The sequence below is a fragment of the Chrysochloris asiatica genome, unplaced genomic scaffold (genome assembly GCF_000296735.1).
Source record: "Chrysochloris asiatica unplaced genomic scaffold, ChrAsi1.0 scaffold00017, whole genome shotgun sequence".
Taxonomy (NCBI): Eukaryota; Metazoa; Chordata; class Mammalia; order Afrosoricida; family Chrysochloridae; genus Chrysochloris; species Chrysochloris asiatica.
The window spans coordinates 29,408,153-29,432,780 of NW_006408535.1; the positions used below are offsets into that span (position 1 = coordinate 29,408,153).

Genomic DNA, 24,628 nt, shown 5'->3' on the forward strand with positions numbered 1-24,628 from the left:
GGACATAGAACTTGTAGGGTAGGGAGGGAGGCGATTTATCCCTAAAGGATCTCAGCCGATTTTTAACGAGTCACGCCCTTCTCAAAGATGGCCGACATCACGTCACTCGCTTCCCAAAAACGTTCCCAATCACCTTTTATGAGTTTAAGGTTAATCTGATTCAGTACTACTTGTATGACCAACGTCAAGAATTTGAGCCACAGACTTTTAAAAGTTAAGGATAATGAGGCCATTTCCCCAATTCCCATTCCTCGAGTCAAATTTAGCCCTTGCCTTTGGCGCTTTTATTTGGAGGCGCGGCTACCAGGAGTCAAAATGGCTTCTAGACGAAATAAATTTAATAGGAAGTGAAGTTGTGTCGGCGAGGCGTTGCCCGGTTACTCTTCCCTCGGCGTGAGTTCCTTTTGCCCTCACTAGACATGGCGCTGGCTAGCGTGTTGCAGAGGCCGTTACCGGTGAACCAACGCGGGTTTTTCGGACTCGGGGGTCGCGCGGATCTGCTGGACTTGGGTCCAGGGAGTTCCAGTGATGAACTGCATCTGGCAGCGCCTAAATGGGGTGTCCCAGAGGAGCCAGGAATCGAAATGCTTCATGGAACCACCACCCTGGCCTTCAAGGTGCGGACCCAGGCGCCACGCCGGTGTAAATCCCTAGTGTTCGCGCCCCTACTGGCTTCACAGCTGGTCGGAAACCCGCGGCAGTCTAGCGCGCAAAACGCTGGCAAGGTCTCGGTTCTCCGATCTCGATTCCGGCGATTTAGCTGTCTCATTGCCCTGGGGAGCGGGGTGGAGAGAGGGAGGAGAGGACTGGTGGTAAGTGAGGAAAGGAGCCGAAGGCTGATGGGTTTGTTTCCTAGATGAACCCCAGCTGCTCTTGTTTAGATGTTCCCAGCCGGATAAGGGGACGTAGCAGAGGAAAAGAACTTTGGAAAAAGGAAGGTTGTTGTGACCATTGCCCAAAGGTTTTGGTAACAGGGCGGTTCCTCTGCTTCTTAAAGGGAGAAGTTTAGTGACGCTAAGGGAGAACCAGCCTTAGAAGCCAGACCGTTGGGGTCCCTGACTCAACTCTTACAAACTAGATCTAGGAACTTGGGCAAGTCATTTAATTTAATCGAACTCGTTTTCTGATATGTAAAACGAGGCTACCCATACCAGGAGATTAATGTGACGCTCAAAGTGACATTAATATTTGGGCAAGTATGTAAGTATAAAATGACGGAGAAAGATGTGCTGGATTTGCATTGATGCAAAAAGGTATGTCAGATGTGTGTGGTCTGATGTGGCCTGCTCTGTGTTTTCCTGTGCTCTTAACAGTTTCGCCATGGAGTCATCGTTGCAGTGGACTCGCGGGCCACGGCCGGTGCCTACATTGCCTCCCAAACGGTGAAGAAAGTGATCGAGATCAACCCTTACCTGCTGGGCACCATGGCTGGTGGTGCAGCAGATTGTAGCTTCTGGGAGAGGCTGTTGGCTCGGCAGTGTCGCATCTATGAACTTCGAAACAAGGAACGCATCTCTGTAGCAGCAGCCTCCAAGCTGCTAGCCAACATGGTGTATCAGTACAAAGGCATGGGACTGTCAATGGGCACCATGATCTGTGGCTGGGATAAGAGAGGCCCTGGTGAGTTAAACTGCAACCACAGAGAAAGAGTTGAATGAACAGATAAATGAAATGGCTTTGTGCCAGCGTTTAAGGATGTGTTGATTAGGTTCTTAGCCATTCTTTGTTCAAGGAAGGCACAGTCTTGTAGGAAAGGGTGTGAAGTTAGACCAGCAGTGTCACTGACTATCTCTGTGACCTTTTGTTGTTGTTAAGTTCCGTGGAGTCGGTTACGACTCATAGTGACCCTGCACAGGGTTTCTGAAGCTGTAAATCTTTACGAGAGCAGAAAGCCTCATCTTTCTCCCACGGAACAGCTGGTAATTTCGAACTGCTGACCTTAAGGTTGGCAGCCAGACTCGTAACCACTACCCTACCAGAGCTCCTTTCTGTGATCTTAGGCAGGTTGTTTATTCACTCAGCTGGTTTCTTCATCTGTTACATTGGTTAATTGAAATACTAAAGGTAAAGCATCTAGCATATAATGTTTCCTTCTATCTTCTCTCCCATAGAAAGTTAAGACTTATAAAGAGTTATGGTTTGACAGGATAGGAAAAGCACTGAACTTCAAGGTTGTTTTAAAGCTCAAAGTTGGTGGTTCAAACCCAACAGCTGCTACTTGGAAATCCTATACAGGATCACTATGAGTCGGAACCAACTCAGTGACACTTAACAACATAAAGAATTGTGTTTGAAAATTGGGTGATACAGAGGTGGGGGGCTTCAGAAAGTTTGTGGAAAAATGGAATTGAAAGATAATGGGATTTTTTTCTGGAACTTTTGAAACACCGTTGTATGTCATTTAATTTTTTTCTAATGGACATAGTATAAACATGAAAACAGGTGAAATTAATCTTAACTTAATCCAAGGGTACCCTGGCGGCACACAGTTAAGCACTTAGCTGCTAACTGAAAAGTCAGTGATTTGAATCTACTAGCTACTCTGGGAGAAAAGTGTGGAAATCGTCATAAAGATTTACAGCTGTGGAAACTATGGGGCCATTCTCCTCGGCCTATAAGGCCACTGAATTGGAATTGACTAGAAAAAAAAAAAGGAAGGAGTTTTTTGGGTTTTTTTTCCAAATGTATGTGGATAGTGTCCACTGTGAGGAACCCTGGTTGTGCTGTAGGATAAGCACTGGATTGCTGATCATATGCTTGGCAGTTCAGACCCACCAGCCACTTAGAGGAAAAAAGATGAGACTGTCTGCTCCTGTAAAGATTTACAGCTTTGGAAACCCTATGCAGGGTCACTATGAGTCAGAATCTACTCAATGACAGTGAGAGAGAGAGCGTTCAATGTATTAGACAGTGAAGTTTAATATGTATTGTTCTTCTTCTTCTTATGTGCCGTGGAGTCGGTTCTGACTCATAACGACCCTATACAGTGTTTCTGAGGCTGTAAATCTTTACGGGAGCAGAAAGCCTCGTCTTTCTCCCGCGGAACAGCTGGTAGTTTCAAACAGCTGACAGCCTGATTCGTAACCACTATGCTACCAGAGCTCCCACATTCAAAAGTTCATCATTTTCTCTCCCTTTTTTCCATCATAGAATTTTTGGCCTAAAAGAGACCTTTGGGGCTCCCAGGGTTCACTTCTTTTCTGTCCTTAACTATTGTGCCACCAGGGCTCCCTTGGATTAAATTATTTAAAATTAATTTCACCTGTTTCTTTTCATGTATAGCATATCCACTGTATTACAGGAACCAACTTGATGGCACTTAACAACAGCGTGCTGAATGTCCAGTTAGCCTGTAGCATTCCCATAGGTTTCCTACCACTTTTTCACATGTTTTGGAGTAGGCTAGGAAGAGGTATAGAAAGGGTCAGTTCAGTACTCCTAGAGAGTCAATGAAGAGATTAAAAAGTAGATGTGAGAGAATAGCTCACTTGTTACTTTGAAAGTAGAAGCATTTGCTCTTTGAAATGTATAAAAGAACAGTTCATGCATCTTGTCTGATCCAGGGAAGCATTTTGGAAATGTCGCTTTGAAAAATGCACACCAATATACCTTAGCTATTGGGTTTGTTTGAGGTGACGGAAACAGCCTAAGAGCACAGAGACTGACTCGCAAGGGACATCCAGGGAGCCAGACATATCAGGAAGGGACATATCCAAGGGACATCTGGAAAGCTTTCTTCAAGAAGCGTTCCTGACAACACCATTCTATTTGGTATGACTCTGCTCCTTGCCTCAAAAAGCTAACTGAGAAAGATCACAGATTTAGTTAGACATGATTGACTGCGTTCCAATGCATGGTGATACTATATAGGGGTTTGAACTGTAGACCTCGCGATTAGCAAGCTAGTGTTTATCCTACTAAGGGTGTGTGAAGTGGGTGAGTCGTGGTGGTGTTCCATGGAGTCGGTTCCGACTCATAGTGACCTTGTACAGGGTTTCCAGGACTGTAAATCTTTACAGGAGCAGAAAGCCTCACCTTTCTCCCATGGAACCGCTGACATTGAGGTTAGTAGCCTGACTAGTAACCACTACACTACCAGAGCTTGAAGTGGGTGAATAAAGAGCCAGAAAGGTAAATTAGGGCCAGATGGTGAGTCACACAGGCAAGGTTGTTGTCAGGTGCCATCGAGTCGGAACCGACTCATAGTGACCCCATGCACAGCAGAACGAAACAATGTCCGATCCTGGGCCAGCCTCACTACCGCTGCCACACTTGAGTCCATCAATGATGCCACCTGGCCAATCCATCTCTTTAGGGGTCTTCCTCTTTTTCTTTGACCCTCCACCTTACCCAACATGACATCCTTCTCCAGCGACTGTTTCCTCCGGACAATATGTCCAAAGTATGAGAGACGAAGCGTAGCCATCCTGGCCTCCAAGGAGCACTCTGGCTGCACTTCTTCCAAAACAGACCTATTGGTTCTTTTGGCAGTCCATGGCACTTTCAGTATTCTCCTCCAACACCACAACTCAAACGAGAATACTGAAAGTGCCAAGGTAGTGGCAGTGAGATTGAGGCGTGGGGATAGGGAAAGCATTGGGTCCGACATTAGAATCATCTGAACTTGAAAACATACAGGCATTGGATCTCAGCTTGGCTAAAGGTTTTTAAACAAACACTCCCATTCTTGTTGCGCACCCCAAACCAACTGAAATATAACCTGGGTTAAGACTTTATTGTTAAGTGCCATCTAGTCAGTTCTGACTCATAGCGACTCAGTATAGGGTTTTTAAGAAATGGGTTTGAACTGCCAACCTTGCAGTTAGCATTCCACTGCTTACCCTACAGCACCACAGTAGGACTCTGAGTTATGACTTAGGCACTTTAAAAAAGTTTCTTTACGTGACTGATGCGCACAGTGAAGGTTGAGAACCCCTGAAATAGAAAAAAAATATTGGTGGTGTCATTGCCAGGATTTGAGCACACAAGCAAGTAGGAGTTTGTGCTTGATAGGTAACAGAACCACCGAAGTATTTGAGGACAGGATTCAGATTTGGAATTTTGAACTTGACAAAGACATCTAATTAGAGGGGACCAGGACTCTTGGTGTGGTACTGTAGGATAGGCACTGGACTGTGAACCACAAGGTTGTCAGTTTAAACTCACCAGCTGCTCTTCAGAAATCCTGTACAGTGTCCCTATGAGTTGGAACCAACTCACTCGATAGCACTTAACAACAAGCAGGCAGTTGGAAATTGAAAAACATTTATTAAACTTTTTTCTGAATTTTCTTGGCTCTATACTAGAGGTCGGCAAACTTTTCAAAAAAAGCCAGTTAATTGTTTTAGGTTCTGACTTATCGACCCTATGTAGGGAGGGTTTCCAAAAAGTAGCTAGGGGATTTGAACTGACAACCGTGTGGTTAGCAGTCTAGTGCTTATTCTAAATTGTCACATTAGGACTCAATAGTTGTTAAATCCGTCGAGTTGGTTCTGACCCATAGTGATCCTGTAGGGTTTCTAAGGAGCTGCTGGTGAGCTTGAACTGCCTACCTAATGATTCAAACTGACTTTGCAGTTCAGCACGTTAACCCACAGCGCCACGCCAGAACTCCGTAAGCCACAAATAGTTTGACAAAGACTATATGGCTCAAAGACTGTATGACCTATAGGCCATACAGTCTTTGTCAAAATATTTAATTTTGCACAAAAACACAGATGTGTCTGTGTTCCCACTAGGCTACATTTACAAACTCAGGTGGTTGGTTTGGGCTGACCTCTGATCTTTGTACCAGAACAGTCCAATACAAATATCAACCTGTTGCTAGCTGCTCAAGTCTCACTCCTAGTGACCCTGTAGTACAGAATATAACTGCCACAGCTGTCTCTCACTGTACAGCTGGTGGAGTCCAGTTACTGACCTTTTGGTTAGCAGCCACATGCTTAACTCTTGTGCCACCAAATATAATGGGAACCATAAATATAATTTAACATTTTATATTATCTATGTTTTAAAAGTAAAAGAAAAGGTGTGTTTTTTTGTGATTTAGGTGAAAGTTTACAGAGCAGATAAATTTTCCATTCAGCAGTTCCGAAACATCTTGTTCTGTGACGCTGACTGCAGTTCCCACAATATTTCAGCACTCTCCCCATTTGCACCGTGGCTTCCTTGGTTCCGTTCAGCCAGTTTTTCAGTCCCTTCCTGCCTTTTAAACTTTGCTGTTGAATAATGCTTCTCCTTTGATTTCATATAATTGATTGTTCTGAGGAACATTCTCCTCCCATGTAATACTGTTTGTTTTATAGGCCTGTCTTATGTGGCTGAAAGGGGACCTTCGGGAGTGACTTCAGTCTATGAAGAGTATCTAAGGGCCACTACTTGGGGTTCCACTACTCTGTATGAGACTAATAAGTCTGGTCTCTTAGGAATTTGAGTTTTATTCTGTATTTTCCTCCCACTCTGTCTGGTACCATCTATGGTCAAAATTGTCGATTGTAACCAGGCTCCACCTGGAAGCGCGGTGGCTCCATATGAACCACAAGATCGATGGTTTGAGCCTACCAGCCACTCCAAGGGAAAACGATAAGGCTTTCTGCTCCGACAGAGACGTAAAGCCTCAAAAACCCCATACAGAGTCACTATGAGTCAGAATTGTTATGCCTATTGACTGAGCTATCCTAGATGTTGGCGTCTGTGTGTTCCTGTGGGTCTCCCCCCACACACACAACTATGTCTTATCCCAGGTCAGCTAAACTTTAAAAAAGGCCTAGGATTTTTCCCACAATGCCTAGTTCTATGTTTGAAGCCTAAATCTTGTAGGTTATCCTTGCTTTTTGGTCTACAGAGAAGATAGGCAAGGTAGTTACTTTAATGTAAGGTGAGACAGGGTACTTTGTTGAAGAATCCTAAAAGCTTAATATTCAATTTTCTTTTAGCTTTTTAAAAATGATTTTATAATATTTACTATATAGTAGTTATATATTAAATAGTAGCTCTGTTTTCTGGTACTTCTGTTGGTGTCCTCTGTGTTTTGAGAGGCATGGAGAACTACCACTTCCTTGAAGGATGCCAAAGGAGAGTGGTCCTTTTACTCCTGCTAACCTTCTCTCTCTTTTCAGGCCTCTACTATGTCGACAGTGAAGGGAACCGGATCTCGGGGGCCACCTTCTCTGTAGGTTCTGGCTCTGTGTATGCCTATGGGGTCATGGATAGGGGCTACTCCTATGACCTAGAAGTGGAACAAGCCTATGACCTAGCCCGACGTGCCATCTACCAAGCCACCTACAGAGATGCCTACTCAGGAGGTGTGGTTAACCTCTACCATGTCCGAGAGGATGGCTGGATCCGAGTGTCCAGTGACAATGTAGCTGAGCTACATGATAAGTATAGTGGATCTGCTCCCTGAAGGAAGGTGGCTGTGGCTGTTTGCATTTCTTGGGGTGACTGTCATTGGTAATAAGAGCACAACACCCCATCCTGTAGTGGAGACGGTCCCTAATTGTATTGGTCCTTTTTTTGTCTAATAGCTCATGTGCATTGGCCTTTATGTGTTACCAGTTGTAAATGAGCAACTGCAGAGGAAGCTATTTGTTTTACTTTCTTGGCTGTTAACATTACACTACTCGACCTCAGCCTGTGTTGTGTCTTTTGTCCACCCCTCCTTCCCCCAAGCACTTTACAGCTAAATAAGCCGGGACAGTGGGAGGGAAGTGACTGTAATTATAGGAAACATTGGTGTGAAAACATTGTGTAGTGAATACATTAACGTCCCCACTTATGAAGCTAATAACAAAGGAGATGGAGAGAGGCAGGGAGGTGGGAGAGACTTCCCGATTCAGTTTGCAAAGAGATGAAAAGTTGATGAGGTGGAAAGATGCACAGAGCTGTAGCAGGCAGGGCTGCAGAGGAGAAAGCTCTCACCCTGTGTGGGGGTGTGGGGGAGAAGAGGCTGAGACTACAGGCAGAGCAGAAAGGTGAAAGGGGTAAAGCTTAATTTTTAAACCAGTTGGGAAGGGAAGGTTTGGGCCTTGGAAAAAGAGGTGAATGAAAGGAGTAACCCCAAGCTTAGTGATCCTTGTCCTTTTGGTACTCCCATGTGGGTGTGTAGGTGGGGTGGACTGGGATGATGGTAGGCACGTTGCCTCCTGGGCAGGAAGCAGCACAGAATTGTCAATGGAATGTGTGGGTGGGGAAGAGGGTCTTCTGGGAGCAGGGATTTATCACACCTAACACTGAAGTGGTGCCCAAGTTTGGAAGCAGCAGATGGTAAGGCCTTCTGTTAAACAAAAGACAGGGTAGGTGGAGGAGGTTGATGGGAGGAAACCTTTAAAAATGAGAGAGGAAGGTATAAACAGTACTGCCTTGTGTTTAGTTAGCAAGAAGAAGGAAAGTGATGGGCGAAGATGCCAATCCACTGTCAGGTTTTGAGATGGAAGGGATGTTCCTAGAACTAGAAGGGCTAAGTCCTTGCCTTCCCTGGACTGGGCCTACCGTCTCTTCTTGTACCTTCCCTTCCCCCTCAGCTTTGTTCAGTCTTCTATTGATTAATGAGGGCTGTCTGCCAGAAAGTGATCGGGGCTTGTTAATTGCATTTGTCAAATGCAGGGAAATTGGGAATTAGTGAGATCACAGATGAGTGTTTGGAAAACAAATGACTGGAGCCTAAGGATATTCATTTTGCTGAAGCCTCAGGAGCCCAAAGTCAGAGCTGCTGGTGGGTACCCAGAGTTATCTACAGCAGACCCAGGCAGGAACCATGCGGCATCCTCTGTGTAAACTCTCAGCAAATGGTTAGCTGCAGGAGAGGCACTGGTATAGTCATCCTCCTCACAAGACATTGCTCTACAGATCTCTCTAAACATTAAAACTTAAGAAAAACAAAACTCCCTACAATACAACACATTCTCCCTGGTACTTTCTTGTAACCCCAAGGAACACAATTTGAACATCACTACCCTGGTAAATCCTTGCAGTTCCTTTATATGACTCCAGTCTCGGCACATGAAGAGAAAGAAAGAAGAGGATTCACTACCCTTTGCCTTGTTTCTGCCTTACAACCTTGCTTCGAAACTGGTCTAGATGTTTAATGTAAGCACCTGTTCTGCACCAGCAGGGTCTTTATCTTCTGCGCTGACATATTCCTGTTCCTCTGCCTTTCTGAGTTCTTGTATCAAACACAGATAACTCATTTAGCAGGAAATAACTATTTGTGATAGGTTTTCTGGAAATAGAGCAGAGCCAAGGTAGGGGGAAACTGCAAGTCTTTTGGCCCAGTGTTACCTACTGTTTGCATTTGTGATTTCTGGTTGCTGGGTACTGGTGGAAAGTTAGGTTTGCAGTGATACCATGTCTCTACTTGTGTGGGGATGATGGATGCTGCATAGCATTGGAGAGATGCCATTGAGTAGAGTATACCAGTTCAGGGACTCTCATCAGATTCATTTCCCAGTGCAGTCCTCTTGACAAAGGATGATGGAAAAGAAATTGCCTTAAATAGCTAGAAGATTAATTTCCTTCTGCAGTTCCCGGGTGTCCGGGAGACAGGGTTCTTTAAGTGACATCTGACAATTTCTCCTCCCTTCACAGATAGCTCAGGAACACCAAAATCTGACTCCTTAGGGTAGGTGATGGGACTAATCTGATTAAATAGGAAGCAAGTAAAGTAGTCTGGGAGGCCCTGTGCTTTTTCTTGCCATGGGGCTGAAGTCAGATGTGCCTTAAAGAATCTCCGTTATAGGAGAGTAGCGAGTAGCGTAGCACTGTGGGTTAAGTAGAAAGTTCCTGAAGAAAGGTGAAAAGGTAGGTGAGGACTGGGGCAGAGGGAGAAAGAGCACTACAAATGGAACTGAAGCATGATAGTTACTGAGGGTTCCTTTTTAGGCAAAAACCGGAAGGTCAGTATCTCTTGATAGCTTCCTTAGGTAGCAAATGAGAAAACTGTCAAAGCCATTTGGAGAGTAGAAGGTCACATCTTTTGAGGGGAAGTAAAACAACTGATTTATTTAGGTTCACGGATTCTATGTAGTGTGTCAGGGCAGAGAAACAAGAAGAGTAGGTAAAAAAAGGTAGAGGGCAATTCTGAGGGAATTTTTTCCTGGGTGTTAGGAATAAGAAGGCTGAGTGGGCTAATAGAGGGTCTAGATGACCGTATCTAATTCTGGGTGAAGACATTTGCGTTTTTTATTTTCGGTGATTTTTGTTTGTTCAAAGCAGTGCTCTTCCCATCACAGCTATCGGAAAAGATTAGTTGCTTGCAACTGACCAGCAGCAGTGACCTCAAGACAAGATTAAGTGCTTTAGGACTTAAACAGTATAACTAAGCATCTCTGCAATTTTTGTTTGTTTGCTGGTTTGGTTTTAAATTTCTGGCCTCCTGAAGGGAATCATATTGAGAAAGCTTTAATTATCATGGGCCAGAGGAGAGTGCAAACACAGCGCCCAGAACTGCCCTGATCAGCAACTCTGCCACCTCCTGCCTGACCCAGGTCACTCCTATGTTCTCTCTGTCCACATCCCTACAGTGCACCTCAGATCTGGCCTCAGAGCCAAGTTCTTCCTTCCAGGGGCTATGCCCCACAGAAGCATTTCAATAAAAACCATTTCTAAAATGTCCCATTTGCACTTGTTAGTGGGTCAGGCAGAAGAGATTCTACCTACATCAGCTTCTTAGGCTTATTTAACCCAACTCATTCCTTCCTGAAGCTTTTGTCTCTGAGGTGCCAAGCCTAAACTTGGTCCTTAACACTTTCTATTCCAGATTAAACTATTATCAACCATAAATGTCTGACCTGGTTTATTTAGAAGGAAATCCATTTTCTTCTTCTATTCCCCTCCCTTTGCCTGATGCACATTTTCTGCTCTCTCACTTCATAATTTTTTTTTTCCTCTGTAGAATTTAAATAAGAGCTAATCAATCAATGAACCAAGTGCTGCTTATGGACTTTAATGTAACAAGAAAAGGTTACTGCTAGCTTTAGGGTACCCAAAAAGCTGATATTACAGAATGAAACACAGAGTAGGAGAAAGTCCACTAGAGAGAACAAGAGACAGTAAGGGAGACAGACACAGAAAACTAATGCCCGGACAGCAAGTGGAAGATTGAACAAAGTGCAGAGGAAGACGGAGATGTGGCAGAGAAAGGATGGAGACATTGATGGGCAGAGCTGGACTGAATGAGGGGAGACAGGGAGTGGGAAAGGAGACTGAAAAGGACAGTGATAGAGTGGGCAGAGAAATCTGAGGAAGGAAGCCGCTAGAAGCTAATGCACAATGAAACATGTCCCCCTAGAGACAGATAATTTTTCCAGCCATACATAATGAACACGTGCCTCTCTGTGTGTTGGCCCTGTACTGTCACAGCCACATCCCCCAAGAAACTCACTGCTTATGCAAGATTGGAAAGAAATTTGAGCTGTCTTATAACCACCTCAGTCCAGCCAGGTCCAAGACAGAAAAGTAGAAGCCACACTTAGAAGAGTAACAGGACAATTTGTAAGTGAGGCAAGAACACGAATTCTGTACTTAAATTTTTTTTTATTTTTGGCCCCTCACTCCCACACCTCCAGCCACATACATCATACATACTTAATTTGCTCCCTTGCTATAATTTTATTTTTTATGCAGGTTGGGATTGAAACAGTTGAGGGGGGAATGAAGGTGGGAGACCAGACACTTCCAGGAAGGCAGGGAAATCAGGAGCTCCAGGCCAGAAGATCAATAAGTAGGTCCACATAGCAATGTGTACAGACCACAGGGACCAAGGTCAAGGGAATATTTTTGCAACTATTGCAGTTCTTTGCCCTCCCTAACTTCAATACATCACTACCGCAGGAACATCGGTGTGTTCTAAGCTCCTTCATGTCTACCGAATTTCACATAATACCTTCACCCTTTGCTCATGGCAGCTTCTCTCCCGATTGGTGGTGTGCAGTCTTGTCTGATTAGAGGGAATCCTCCCAGGGTTATGTGGGAGGGCTCATAATCACCATCTCCCTTGAGTCTTGAGACTGCATGCATAGTTTATTTTTTTAGAAAAAGCAGTGGAATATTTAAAACCAGCATAATAGGTTAAACATAGTCCCACATTTCAAGTACCTCTCATAGAGGAAGAATCCCCATAAAGGAAAGTCACGTAAGTCAACAGAGTCCAAGTGTGGCCCTCAGGGATCAGCAGTATGCCTCATATCATTTGCAAAAAGCTTTAGGGACATGCCACATTAGAGAACACCTGGTTGTTTCAGGCTGTGTCTGCCTGCCTTCTAGTTAAATGCTATACAAGTACTTTATGTTTTGTTCCTCACTGTGTCTAGCAGGACCAAGTAATGGTTTGTTCTGTTGTACATTACTATGAATCAGAATTGACTTGACAGCACCTAACAACAACATTTAAGTGGAGTCATACAATATTCCTCCTTCTGTGTGTGGCTTGGTATAATGTTTTCAATGTTCATCCATGTTGTAGCATGTATCACAATTAAATTCCATTTTATGTTGTTGTTAGGTGCTGTTGTATTGGTTCCGACTCAGGGCGACTCTATGCACAACAAAGTAAAACATTGCCTGTTCCGGTGCCGTCTTCATAATTTTTGTTACACTTGAGCCCATTGCTGCCATGGTACGAATCCATTTCATTGGGGTCTTCTTCTTTTTTGCTGAACCTCCACTTTATATGCGTGATGTCCTTCTCCAGAAACTGGTCTCTCCTGATAATATGTCTGAAGTGTGAGAGATAACCATCATTGTTTCTAAGGAGCTCTGGTAGCGTAGTGGTTATGAGTTGGGCTGCTAATCTCAAGGTCAACAGTTCAAAACTACCAGCCATTCCTGGGGAAAAGATGAGGCTTTCTGCTCCTACAAGATTTGCAACCTCGGAAACCCTATTCTGGGTTGCTATGAGTTGGAACTAACTCCACGGCACATAGGAGCATTCTGGCTGTACCTCTTCCAATACAGATGTGTTTATTCTTCTGACAGTTCATGGTGCTTTTGTTATTCTTCTCCAACACCGTAATTCAAATGCATCAGTTCTATGGCCTTAAGGAAGGCCTTCATTGTCCAATGTTCACATGCATATGAGGTTACTGAAATACCATAACTTGGATCAGGCTCACCTTAGTCCTCAAATTGATGTCTTTGCTCGTGAACACTTTAAGAGGTCTTGTGCAGCTGATTTGCCTAAATACAATATGTCGTTTGATTTCTTAACTGCTGCTTCCATGAGTGTTGATGGTTGATCTGAACAAAACTAATTATTTGACAACTTTAATTTTTTCTCTGCTTATCATGATATTATTCATTGGTCCAGTAATAAGGATTTTAGTTTTCTTTACATTGAGATGCAATCCATACTGAAGGCTGTGATCTTTGACCATTGCAAGTATTTTAAGTCTTCCTCACTTTCAGCAAGCAAGGTTGTGTCTTCTGCATGTCTCAGGTTGTTAATGAGTCTTCCTCCAATCCTGATGCTTCATTCTTTTTCACATAATACAGCTTCTCTGATTATTTGCTCAGCATACAGAATTAAGTAAGTATGGTAAAAGGATAAATCCTGTCATACACCTTTACTGCTTTTAAACCATTGAGTATCCCCTTGCTCTGTTTGAGCAATTGCCTTTTGGTCTATGTACAGGTTCCTTATGAGCACAATCAAGTGTTCTGAAATACCCATTCTTCACAATGTTATCCATAGCTTGTCATGATTCACACAATTAAAAGCCTTTACATAGCTAATAAAGCACTAGAGTGAGTAATAATTTTTAAAACTTAAGTAAATTAAAACTTTTTTTAAGAATTAAAAATATCCATATTTATAAATAGTATATGTATTTGTTGTTGTTAAGTGCTGTCCAGTCGGTTCCAACTCATAGCAACCCTATATAGGGTCTCCGAGGAGTGGTTGGTGAGTGAATCACCGACCTTGCAGTCCAGTGCTTTATACCTCTGGTAATGAAGGTAACTTTGATCTTCGTCAGTAAATGCTTTAAGTCCTCTTCACTTTTATCAAGCAAGGTTGTATCATCTGCATACCGCAGGTTGTTTATGAGTCTTCCTCCAATCCTGATGCCACATTTTTCTTCATAGAACCTAGCTTCTTGGATTATTTGCTCAGCATACAGGTTGAATAAGTATGGTGAAATAATACAACCTTGTTGCACACCTTTTTTATTTTTAAACCATTCAGTGTTCCCATGTTCTGTTCGAACGACTGCCTCTTGGTCCAGGTACAGATTCCTCATGAGCACAACTAAGTGTTCTGGAATACTCATACTTCATAATGTTGTCCATAGCTTGTCATGATCCACACCATCGAAAGCCTTTGCGTAGTCAATAAAGCACAAGTAAACATCTTTCTGATAGTCTCTGCTTTCAGCCAAGATCCATCAGACATCAGCCTTTGGTATGGATTACATCTCCATGAAAAGAAAATAAAAATCCTCACCACTGGACCAGTAAACAACATTCTTATCAATGGAGAAAAGATTGAAGTTGTCAAGGACTTCATTCTTCTTGGATCAACTATCAACACTCAATGGAAGCAGCAGTCAAGAAATCAAACATATTGCATTATGCAAATCTGCTACACAAGAGCTTTTTAAAGTATTGAAGAACAAAGATGTCAGCTTGAGGACTAAGATGCGCCTGACCCAAGCCATGGTATTTGCAATAATCTCCTATGCATGCAAAAGCTGGACAGTGAATAAGGAAGACCATAGAAAAATTGATGCTTTTGAGTTATGGTGCTGGAGGAGAATATTAAAAGTGCCATGGGCTGCCAAAAGAACCAATAGCTCCATTTTAGAAGAAGTGCAGCCAGAGTGCTCCTTGGAGGCCAAGATGGCCAAACTTTGACTCTCCTACTTTGAACATATTGTCAGGAAGGACCAGTCGCTGGAGAAGGATATCATGTTTGGTAAGGTGAAGGGTCAGAGAAAAAGAAGAAGAGCCCCAACGAGATGGATTGGCCAAGTGGCAGCATCGATGGACTCAAGCATGGCAACAGTAGTGAGGCTGGCCCATGATCGGGCAGTGTTTCACTATAAGGTCGCTATGGGTCGGTACTGACTCGATGGCACCTAACAACAACAATGAAGATAACTAGTTGTCATAAAACCCAATTTGGAGAATAGTGTCCATTGCCATCTTGCTCTAATTCTGCTGGTTTGGTGTCTTTCTCTTCAAGTGGCAGCATTAGTTTCACACAGAATATGGACAGTCCTTGAAGAACTGAACTCCAAATGTTTTCGTTCTATAAGTTATTTCCCTTTGCATCCTTTACATTGTTTTTGTTTTTTTTCTCTCAGATCCAAGGACAGAGGCTTAACCAACAAGCCTTGTCCTGGATATCTAGGTCCTAGAGTGCATCGCTCTTCACAAGAGAAGCATTAGTCCCTAATGGTGAAAGAGAAGGAGCAATGGTGGTGCTGTGGAATAAGCACTGGGCTGCTAACTGCAAGGTCGGCAGTTCAAACCCACCAGATGCTCGGTGGGAGAAAGATTTACAGCTTTGGAAACCCTACACAGAATCACTCTGAGTTGAAATTGATTTGATGACAACATGTTTGGGTTTTTGGTGAAAGAGAACCACCCTCCAAATGTAGAAAAGCCATTTTTAAAAATGTATTTTAATTTCCTTCACAATCTAGAATTACCATCAATTGTTTTTCTTCCACCTGTTAAAAAAAAAAATGTTCTAAAATCCTCAATGGTGTTCATTAACATGCACTTTGGAATTTTCTGAGACATAATGAAGTCCAAGAATCCTAGAATCCATTAAGACCATTTTCTTACTTCTAGAAAGGGCTGATTTAATTATTTCAAGCAAACATCTCTTTTTAGTTTTTTTTAAATTTAAAAAACCTTGAAAAGTTGAAAGAGCAGTACTATAAATACCCATGTACTCTTCATGTAGAGTCATAATTGTTCTTGTAGTTTTGCTTTATATAAGTATCTATTTGTTAATATTTATTTATTTAGCCAAAAGCATTTGAAAGTTGCAAATATCATGACACTTTACCCGTAAATATTTCCTAAGAATTAAGATATTTTCTTACACAACTACAATACCATTATCACACCACAAAATTTATCATTAATATGATCATATTATTTAATATCCAGTTCATATTCAAATTTTTCCCATTGTCCCAGTCATATCTATTATAGTTTGTTTTGTTTTTTAAGTTCTGATTCAGGATTCAGATAAAACTAACATATTATATTTAGTTGTCATATCTTGGTGTTTTTTTTTCAGTCTTCTTTAATTTAGAATAGGCCTCATATTTGTGTGTTTATCTTTTATGACATTTATACTTTGAAGAACCCAGGCTTTCATTTGCCTTGTGTAATGTACCATAATCTGGATTTACTTTTTTTCTCATGACTAGGCGTTGTTGTTGTTGTTGTTGTATGCCATCATAGTAACCTTATGCAGGGTTTCCAAGAACTACTGGTGGGTTTGAACTGCCAACCTTGCAGCTATCAATTGAGTGCTTATCCTACAGTGCTACACCAGGGCCCTGATTAAGCCTTCAATTAAACATTTTTTGCAAGAATATTACCTAGCCAATACTGTATATTTCCTGTTATATCACATCAGGAGGCACAGAAGAGGGGGCTTCAAAAAGTTCATGGAAAAAAAGGAACTAGAAGATAATGAAATTTTTCCATAAGTCTTTTGAAGGCCCCTGGTAATGTCAGTTTGTTCTGTTACTGATGGTGCTAAGTTTGTTCATTTGACTGCTAGATTTCTCCATTATAAAGGTATGTCAGCCCTTTTATAGTTAATGAGTAATCTAAGAAGTAGGTTGATTCTCTGAGACTATATGTATATCTTGTTCTCCCACAACCTTGCAGCCACTGCTTTTAGTATCTATGGATGGATGATCCTTCCTGAATCAATTTGTTCATTGGTGGTTGCCAACTGGTAATGTTTCAAATTCCGTCATTTCTCCTACATGTACTAGTTGGCATCTACCTCTTCCTTTTTCTTTAATATTTTATCTTGCTGTATTTTAAGTTACTATATAGAGCTCTGGTAGCGTAGTGGTTACGAATTGGGCTGCGAACCACAAGGTCAGCAGTTCGAAACTACCAGCTGTTTCGCAGGAGAAAGATGAGGCGTTCTGCTCCCTTAAAGATTTACCCTGTACAGGGTCGCTATGAGTCGGAACCGACTCCACGGCATACAGTCATATATTTTATTATTTTGCACTTACTATTTTTAACTCATGTGGCGCTGTGGGTTAATGCGCCAGACTGCAAATCCATTTGAACTGCAAGGTCGGCGGTTCAAGCTCACCAGCGGCTTCTCAGAAACCCTATACAGGGTTGCTATGGGTCAGAATAGACTTGACGGCACTTAACAACAACAACATTTTTTACTGATCTTTAGGAAAGATTTCCAAGACGTTTGTATAATTTATATGTAATAATTGGTCAAGTTCATAACATTTTTTCTTTAAAATCTAGTCTGCTTTCACTCTGCTACAACAAAAGCCTCTTTCCTCACTCTTCTTTGAGTGCTATTCTCTGCTGTCTGCCTGTCTTCTTTTTCTGGCTTTCCTTTGCATTATTTTCTACCTTTCTGTAACCTCTTACATTTCTTGGGATCTGAATTCTCTCAGAAACTTTCCTCTTCAGTGTCTCTGAGGATACATTCTCAACTGGCTTTGGGATTTCCTTCCACTCCTATTTGAAAATGCTCTGGAGGAGTGTTAATGAATGGCTGTCAGAAACAGCTTCCCAGCCTCACTCCAGGGGAAGTTCCATTATACTGTATGGTGAGGCCCCTTTGGGATCTCACTGAACAGAAACGGCTTAAAATAAAGAGATCTGCTTTATTCAAAGCTAAATAAGCAGCTTTTCATCAATAGACAAGTCATCTGTGAAGCCTATCATTTAAAATCTCAAATGTTTTAAAGTTGAAAATTGTGTTTTTCAAGGTAAAATGGTGTATTTTCTTCCTATTCTCATTACCTAATGACACAAAAGTACTTTACTCAAACTTTCTAACAAAGTTTCCAGTATGACCATAGGAAGAAAAAGAAACAAAAGGAACTTAATTCTGACCTTTATAGAAATGGAATCATAATTAAAAATACATCCCAGGAGACTTGGTATGGGCGTTATGAGCATTCTATTAATCATGAAGAGTGAGACCAGCGCTTGTTTTTCATGAACTCAGAACAAGAAAGGTAGAGTGGATTCCATTTGGGTGAAGACTAATGAATTGTCAGGGGTTCTGATGCTACAATTTAAGCACTTGACTGTTAACTGAAAGGTTAGTGGTTTGAACCTGCCCAAAGAAAACGACTTGGCAATCTGCTCCTGTCAAGATTACAACCCAGAAAACCTTATGGGCCAGCTCTACTCTGTCACGTGGATTTACTGTAAGTGGAAATCAATTTAGCACAATAATGAATGGTTCTGAGAACAGGTTCTGGCATCATCTGACATGAGTTCAAGTTCTGACTCCACCATTTTGTGACTCAATGGCTTTGAAGTAGTAAGGTGCCTTCTCTCTTGAAGTCTCAGTTTCCTATCAGTAAAAACAGTTGCTGTTCACTCTGTTTCATGGTAACCCATGTGTATCAGAGTAGAACTGTGTTCTGTAGGATTTTCAGTGATTTGATTTTTCAGACGTAGATCACCAGGCCTTTTTTCGGAGGCAACTCTAGGTAGAATGGAACCTCTGGCCTTTTAGTTAAGTAGTCAAGCTCCTTAACTGTTTACATCACCCAGGAACTCCTCGTTGGTAAAAGAGGAATTACAACAGTGCTGAGCTCATTGTTGTTGTTGGCAAGAGTTGTCCAGTTGGCTTCAACTCATAGCAAGCCTGTACAGGGTTTCTGAGAAGTGGCTGATGAGCTTGAACCCCTGACCTTGCGATTCAAATCGGCCTTGCCATCCAGCACATTAACCCGCAACACCACAGAATAGAGTGTCTAAGTATATTTCAATAACTGTGGCTTATAATAATTATTATTACGTTTTTATTTTCCCTACATCTTAACATTGTTTTGAGAATGTCTTATCAGTATATTTGAGAATATGAGATATCCTAGCAAAGGAGCTCTGGTAGCGTAGTGGTTACGAATTGGGCTGTGAACCGCAGGGTCAGCAGTTCGAAACTACCAGCTGTTCTGCAGGAGAAAGATGAGGCTTTCTGCTCCCGTAAAGATTTGCAGCCTCGGAAACCCTGTATAGGGTCGCTATGAGTCAGAACGGACTCCACGGCACATAACAACAAGCATATTCCTATCAAAATTTAAATGTTTCCTAGTGATCTCATGGCTGGTTTGTGTTATGAAAAATGTTTAAATGTGAGACATTTAAAGAGAAAAACAGAAAAGTGTGTTACCCTTAAGAATATAAACACTGTCACTTCAATTTCAGGTAAAAGGGTGCCTGGGTTGCCACATAAGCTAGGGTGCTGCTAAAGGGGAAACAACCCATGAAGCAATAGGCCTTCCTAGTGAGAACCAGATCCTACCAAGAACTTCCTGGACTTTGAGAACAAGTATATGGACCAGGCCTAATTGAAGGCTGAACTGTGGAACACTGGATAAGACAGTTTGTTTGGGTACAAGTAGCAGTATGTCATTTGTTAGCTATACGACCTTCCAGTAAGTTCTTAAGCCTCAGTGTCTTGTAAAATAGGGATGTCAGTAACCTGCCTGTTTAACACTGATAAAAGCATGTTATCTAGTCTCCAGACCATATTCAGTTCTCTCCAATCATCCCAGCAATGTCCATTACAGCTTTTTCCCTGACCCTGATCCAATCAAAGATCATATTTTTGCATTTAGTTGTTATGTCTCTTTAAGAGTCCTTTCATTTAGAACAGGTGTCCCACTTTTGTGTGTGGTTTTCATTACATTGACATTTGTCATGATTGTTGTAAGGATCAAATGAGATAACAATATTTTTAACAACTATGCTGAGACACTGTGATTAAGAATTTGGGCAATAAAGCCAAACTTTCTAGGTCCAAATTCCAAGTCTGCATGTTAATAGCTGTATGACTTTCATCAAATTATGTTACCTTTCTGTGCCTTAATCTCATCTGTAAAATGGGGATTGTTGTTGTTCCTGTTAAGTGTCGTAGAGTTGGTTCCAACTCATAGTGACTTTGTATAGAATTTCCAAGGAACGACTGGTGAATTCAAACCGACCTTTCAGTTCAGTGCTTATCCTACTGTGCCACACCAGGATTCCAAAATGGGGATAGTAATTTTTTGTTTTTGTTTTAATTACATCTGTAAGAGAGACAGTGGAAAAACTTCACATTCAAACCTAGGCCAGGGGCAGACTATGGAACAGACCATCAATTGCTTATATGCAAATTAAGGCTGAAGCTGAAAAAATTTAAAGCAAGTCCATGAGAGCGAAAATACGGCCTTGAACATATCTCACCTGAATTTAGAGATGATCTGAAGAACAGATTTGATGCATTAGACACTCATGACCAATGACCAAAGGAGTTGTGGGATGACATCAAAAACATCATACAGAAAGAAAACAAAAGATCATTAAGACAAGAAAGAAGGAAAAGACAAAATGGGTGCCAAAAGAGACTCTGGAACTTGCTCTACAGTTGTAGAGATATTAAAGCAAATGGGAGAAATGAGGAGATAAAAGAACTAAACAGAAAATTTCAAAGTACAGCTCTTGAGACGACAAAGTCAAGTATTATAATAAAATGTACAAAGACCTGGAGGTAGAAAGCCAAAAGGGAAGAACATGCTCAGCATTTCTCAAGCTGAAAGAACTGAGGAAAAAATTCAAGCCTCGACTTACAATACAGAAAGATTCAGTGGGTAAAATATTGCATGATGTGCAAATTATCAAAAAAAGATAGAATACACAGAGTCACTGTACTAAAAAGGAATGGTCAGTGTTCAACCATTTCAAGAGGTTGCATATGATCAAGAGGCATTGGTACTGAAGGAAGAAGTACAAGGTGTACTGAAGGCATTGGCAAAGAACAAGGCTCCAGAATTTGATGGAATACAAATTGAAATCTTTCAACAAACTGAGGCAGTACTAGAGGCACTCACATATCAATGCCAAGAAACTTGGAAGACAGCCACCTGGGCAACCGATTGGAAGAGATCCATATTTGTGGCCATTCTGAAGAGAAGTGGCCCAAAGAAATGCAGACATTATTGGACTATATCATTAATATTACATGAAAGTAAAATTTCACCAAAGATAATTCAGAAATGGCTACAACAGTATATTGACAGAGAACTACTAGAGATTCAAGCCAGATTCAGAAGAGGACATGGAACAAGGAATATCATTGCTGATGTTAGATAGATCTTGGCTGAAAGGAGAGAATACCAGAAAGATGCTTACCTGTGTTTTATTGATCATGCAAAGGCTTTCAACTGTGTAGATCATGACAAGCCATAGGTAACATTGTGAAGAATGGATATCCCAGAACACTTAATTGTGTTCATGAGGAACCTTTACATAGACCAAGAGACAACTGTTCAAACAGAACAAGGTGACACTGAATGGTTTAAAATCACAAAAGATGTGCTCCAGGGTTGTATTCTTTCACCATACTTATTCAACTTGTATGCTGAGCACACAGTCCAAGAAGCTAGATTATATGAAGAGTGTGGCATCAGGATTGCAGGAAGATTCATTCATTACAAACTGTAATATGCAGATGATACACCTTGCTTACTGAAAGTGAAGAAGACTTAAAATATTAATGAAGATCAAAGTCCACCAGTGTAAAGAAGACAAAAATCCTCACCACTGAACCAATAAATAGCGTCATGATAAGACTGAAGTTGTCAAAGACTTCCTTTTGTTCGGCTCAATCATCAACACTCATGGAAGCAGCAGTCAAGAAATCAAACGACACATTGCATTAGGCAAAACTGCCGCACAAGACCTCTTTAAAGTGATGAAGAGCGAAGATGTCAGTTTGAGGACTAAGGTGTGCCTAACCATAGCCATAGTACTTTCAATAGCTTCATATGCCTATGAAAGTTGGAAAATGAATAAAGAAGCCCATAGAAGAACTGATGCATTTGAGTTATGATGTTGGAGAAGAATATTAAAAGTATCATGGACTTCCAGAAGAACAAGCAAATCTATGTTGGAAGAAGTAGTTGGAATGCTCCTTAGAAGTCAGCATGGGAAGACTTCCTCTTTCATACTTCAGACATATTATCAGGAGGGTCCAGTCCCTGGAGAAAGACATCACGCTATGTAAAGTGGAGGGTCAGGAAAAAAAGAGGAAGACCCCCCAGTTAGATAGGTTGACACAGTGGCAGCAGCAATGAGCCCAAGTGTGGAAAGCAAGTGTGAGGATAGCTCAGGACTGGGCAGTGTTTTGTTCTGTTGTGCATGGAGTCGCTATGAATCTGAACTGATTCAAAGGCACCTAACAACAATAGCTGTTAAGTGCCGTTGAACTGGTTCTGATTTACAGCAACCTTGTATGTTGTGTTGTTGTGAAGTGCTGTCAAGTCGATTCTGACCCACAGTGACCCTGTATAGGGAGGGTTTCCAAGGAGCAGCTGGTAAGCTTGAACCGCCGACCTTGCAGTTCAAACAGCTTTGCAGTCTGGCGCATTAACCCACAGCACCACACCAGGACTCTAGCAACCTTGTATAGGGTTTTTTAATCTTTGTGGGAGCAAAAGGCCTCACCTTTCTCCTGAAGAGTGGGTACAACCACCAACTTTATGGTCCAGTGCATTAACTCCAGAAGTGGCTAGATGGCACCTAACAAATGTTCCAGTTTTTGCACAGTAAGTGCTCAAAAATTGTTAGTTATTATTATTATTATGTTGTTAAGTGCCATCAAGTTGTTTTCAACTCATAGCCACTCTGTATAGGGTTTCTGAGGAGCAGCTGGTGGGTTTGAACCACCAACCTTGTGGTTAGAAGTCCAGTGTTGTTGTTAAGTGCCGGCAAGTCGGTTCCTACTTATGGTGACCCTATATAGCTGGCGGGTTTTAACTGCTGACCTTGTGATTAGCAGTCCAGTGCTGATCCCACAGTACAACACCACAAATCAAGCATTAAAAGGTACATATTTGTAACATCAGACTTTGGAAATTTGTGTTTTGGCTAAAAAAATCCACTCATTTAATCAAAACTAATTTCCCCCCAGATCTTTCTAAATGTCTACCATTATGTCATCAACAGCAAGATTTCTTGAATGGGAAAAGAAGTTTAAGACATGATTTCTGATCTCAAACAGCTTATTGGAGTGAAATTACTAAAATAACTGAAAGACGTGAAGTTACCTGTTGCTGGAGTCCTGGGGTGGCATCGTAAGATAAGCACTCGACCTCAAGGTCCGTTTGAACCGTATGGTTCATACTTACCAGCCACTCCTCGGAAACCCTATACAGGGTCGCTTTGATTCTGAACCAACTTGATAGCACTTAACAACAACAAACAACAATCTAAGTAGCATGAAGGCTGAAAGAGTAAAGGAAGTAATCTGTGTAGAATGAAATAGTTAAGGATGAATGAATAAAAATTTACTCCTCAAACAAGAGGCAGTAGGCATTCCAAGCAGACTACTTCAACAAAGGAATATTATGGAGGTGAAAAGGTGCGGGTACTGGAAACAAAATGCAAATAGTGGAGGTGGGAAATATTATAAATAGTTCAAAATCCAGGCAGAGGCAACTGGTCTCTAGGTAGGAGGTAAAGGGGAGCCACTTTTGATTCTTGAGAACGTGGTCCTAGCCAAGTAGAGACAATCCCGGGTTCACGTTGAGCTAAAACAATTCCCAAAGGGTAAGACTACAACCCACCGGAAGGACGTCACATACTTGTGTAAATGTTCATTTAAATGTGGGTGTGTTAAGCAATAAAGGTGACCTAGACATTCCACCCAGAAATCGTGAGTTTGGGCCCACCAAGGGCCTAATGCTTAATCCCAGTACAGAATTTTATTTCCTAGTTAACCAAGGGTAGCAAATCGTCAAGAAAGGGACTATCTTCACTGGATTGCTATACTGGTGATTGTGACCTGGTTTCACTGGGAAAAGAGACGAATGGGTGTGTGTGTGTGTGAGAGAGAGAGAGAGAGAAAATGAAAGTAAGAGAAGTGGTAAAAGGGACACGTACAAATGGGTCCAAGGGACTTTAGGTAGGCGGGGGTCGGGGGTCGGGAGGCCCTTAGGGGCCCCCTGGGGGCCCCAGCCTCGGGCGCGGTGCGTGTGCTTGCGGGTGGGGTGTCCCGCAGCCGTCAGCGGCCAATCCGGGCGAGCGTTCGCGGAGGGGCGGGGCTTGCAGGCTCGCGCTCCGCGAGTCCTCCTTTTTGCACACACACGAATACAAAGAGCCATACGACCTTCGGGTATCCTTTTTCCATTTTTTTCCTACTTAATCTTGTGTGTGTTTTCAAAAAAAATTTTTAAAGTAGAGATCTGTGGCAGTGCTGGGGTGAGGAAAGTGTTACTAAGGGGAATTTGGTCTTGCCCCTTTTTCTTTTTCTGTCTCTCTTCCTCTTTCTTTTTTCTGGTCAAGGTTTTAAATATACCAAGAAGTTGAGAAGCAGGATGGCCATGTACAATTGTTTCCAGTCAAATGTATAGAGTTTTTTTTTTTTTGTTTCGTTTTTTTTTTCTTTTTGCTATCACATTTT

The 24,628-nt window shown here is 41.9% G+C and overlaps 1 protein-coding gene across 1 annotated transcript; it reads left to right on the plus strand.

The window, feature by feature from the left end:
• The first annotated feature begins 405 nt into the window (after window positions 1-405).
• Window positions 406-7,624, plus strand: PSMB5 (proteasome (prosome, macropain) subunit, beta type, 5). Its single transcript, XM_006835444.1, has 3 exons — window positions 406-617; window positions 1,314-1,620; window positions 7,119-7,624. Exons 1-3 carry the CDS (start codon window positions 420-422, stop codon window positions 7,403-7,405), a joined length of 792 nt encoding a protein of 263 aa, XP_006835507.1. The 5' UTR covers window positions 406-419; the 3' UTR covers window positions 7,406-7,624.
• The last annotated feature ends 17,004 nt before the right edge of the window (window positions 7,625-24,628 follow it).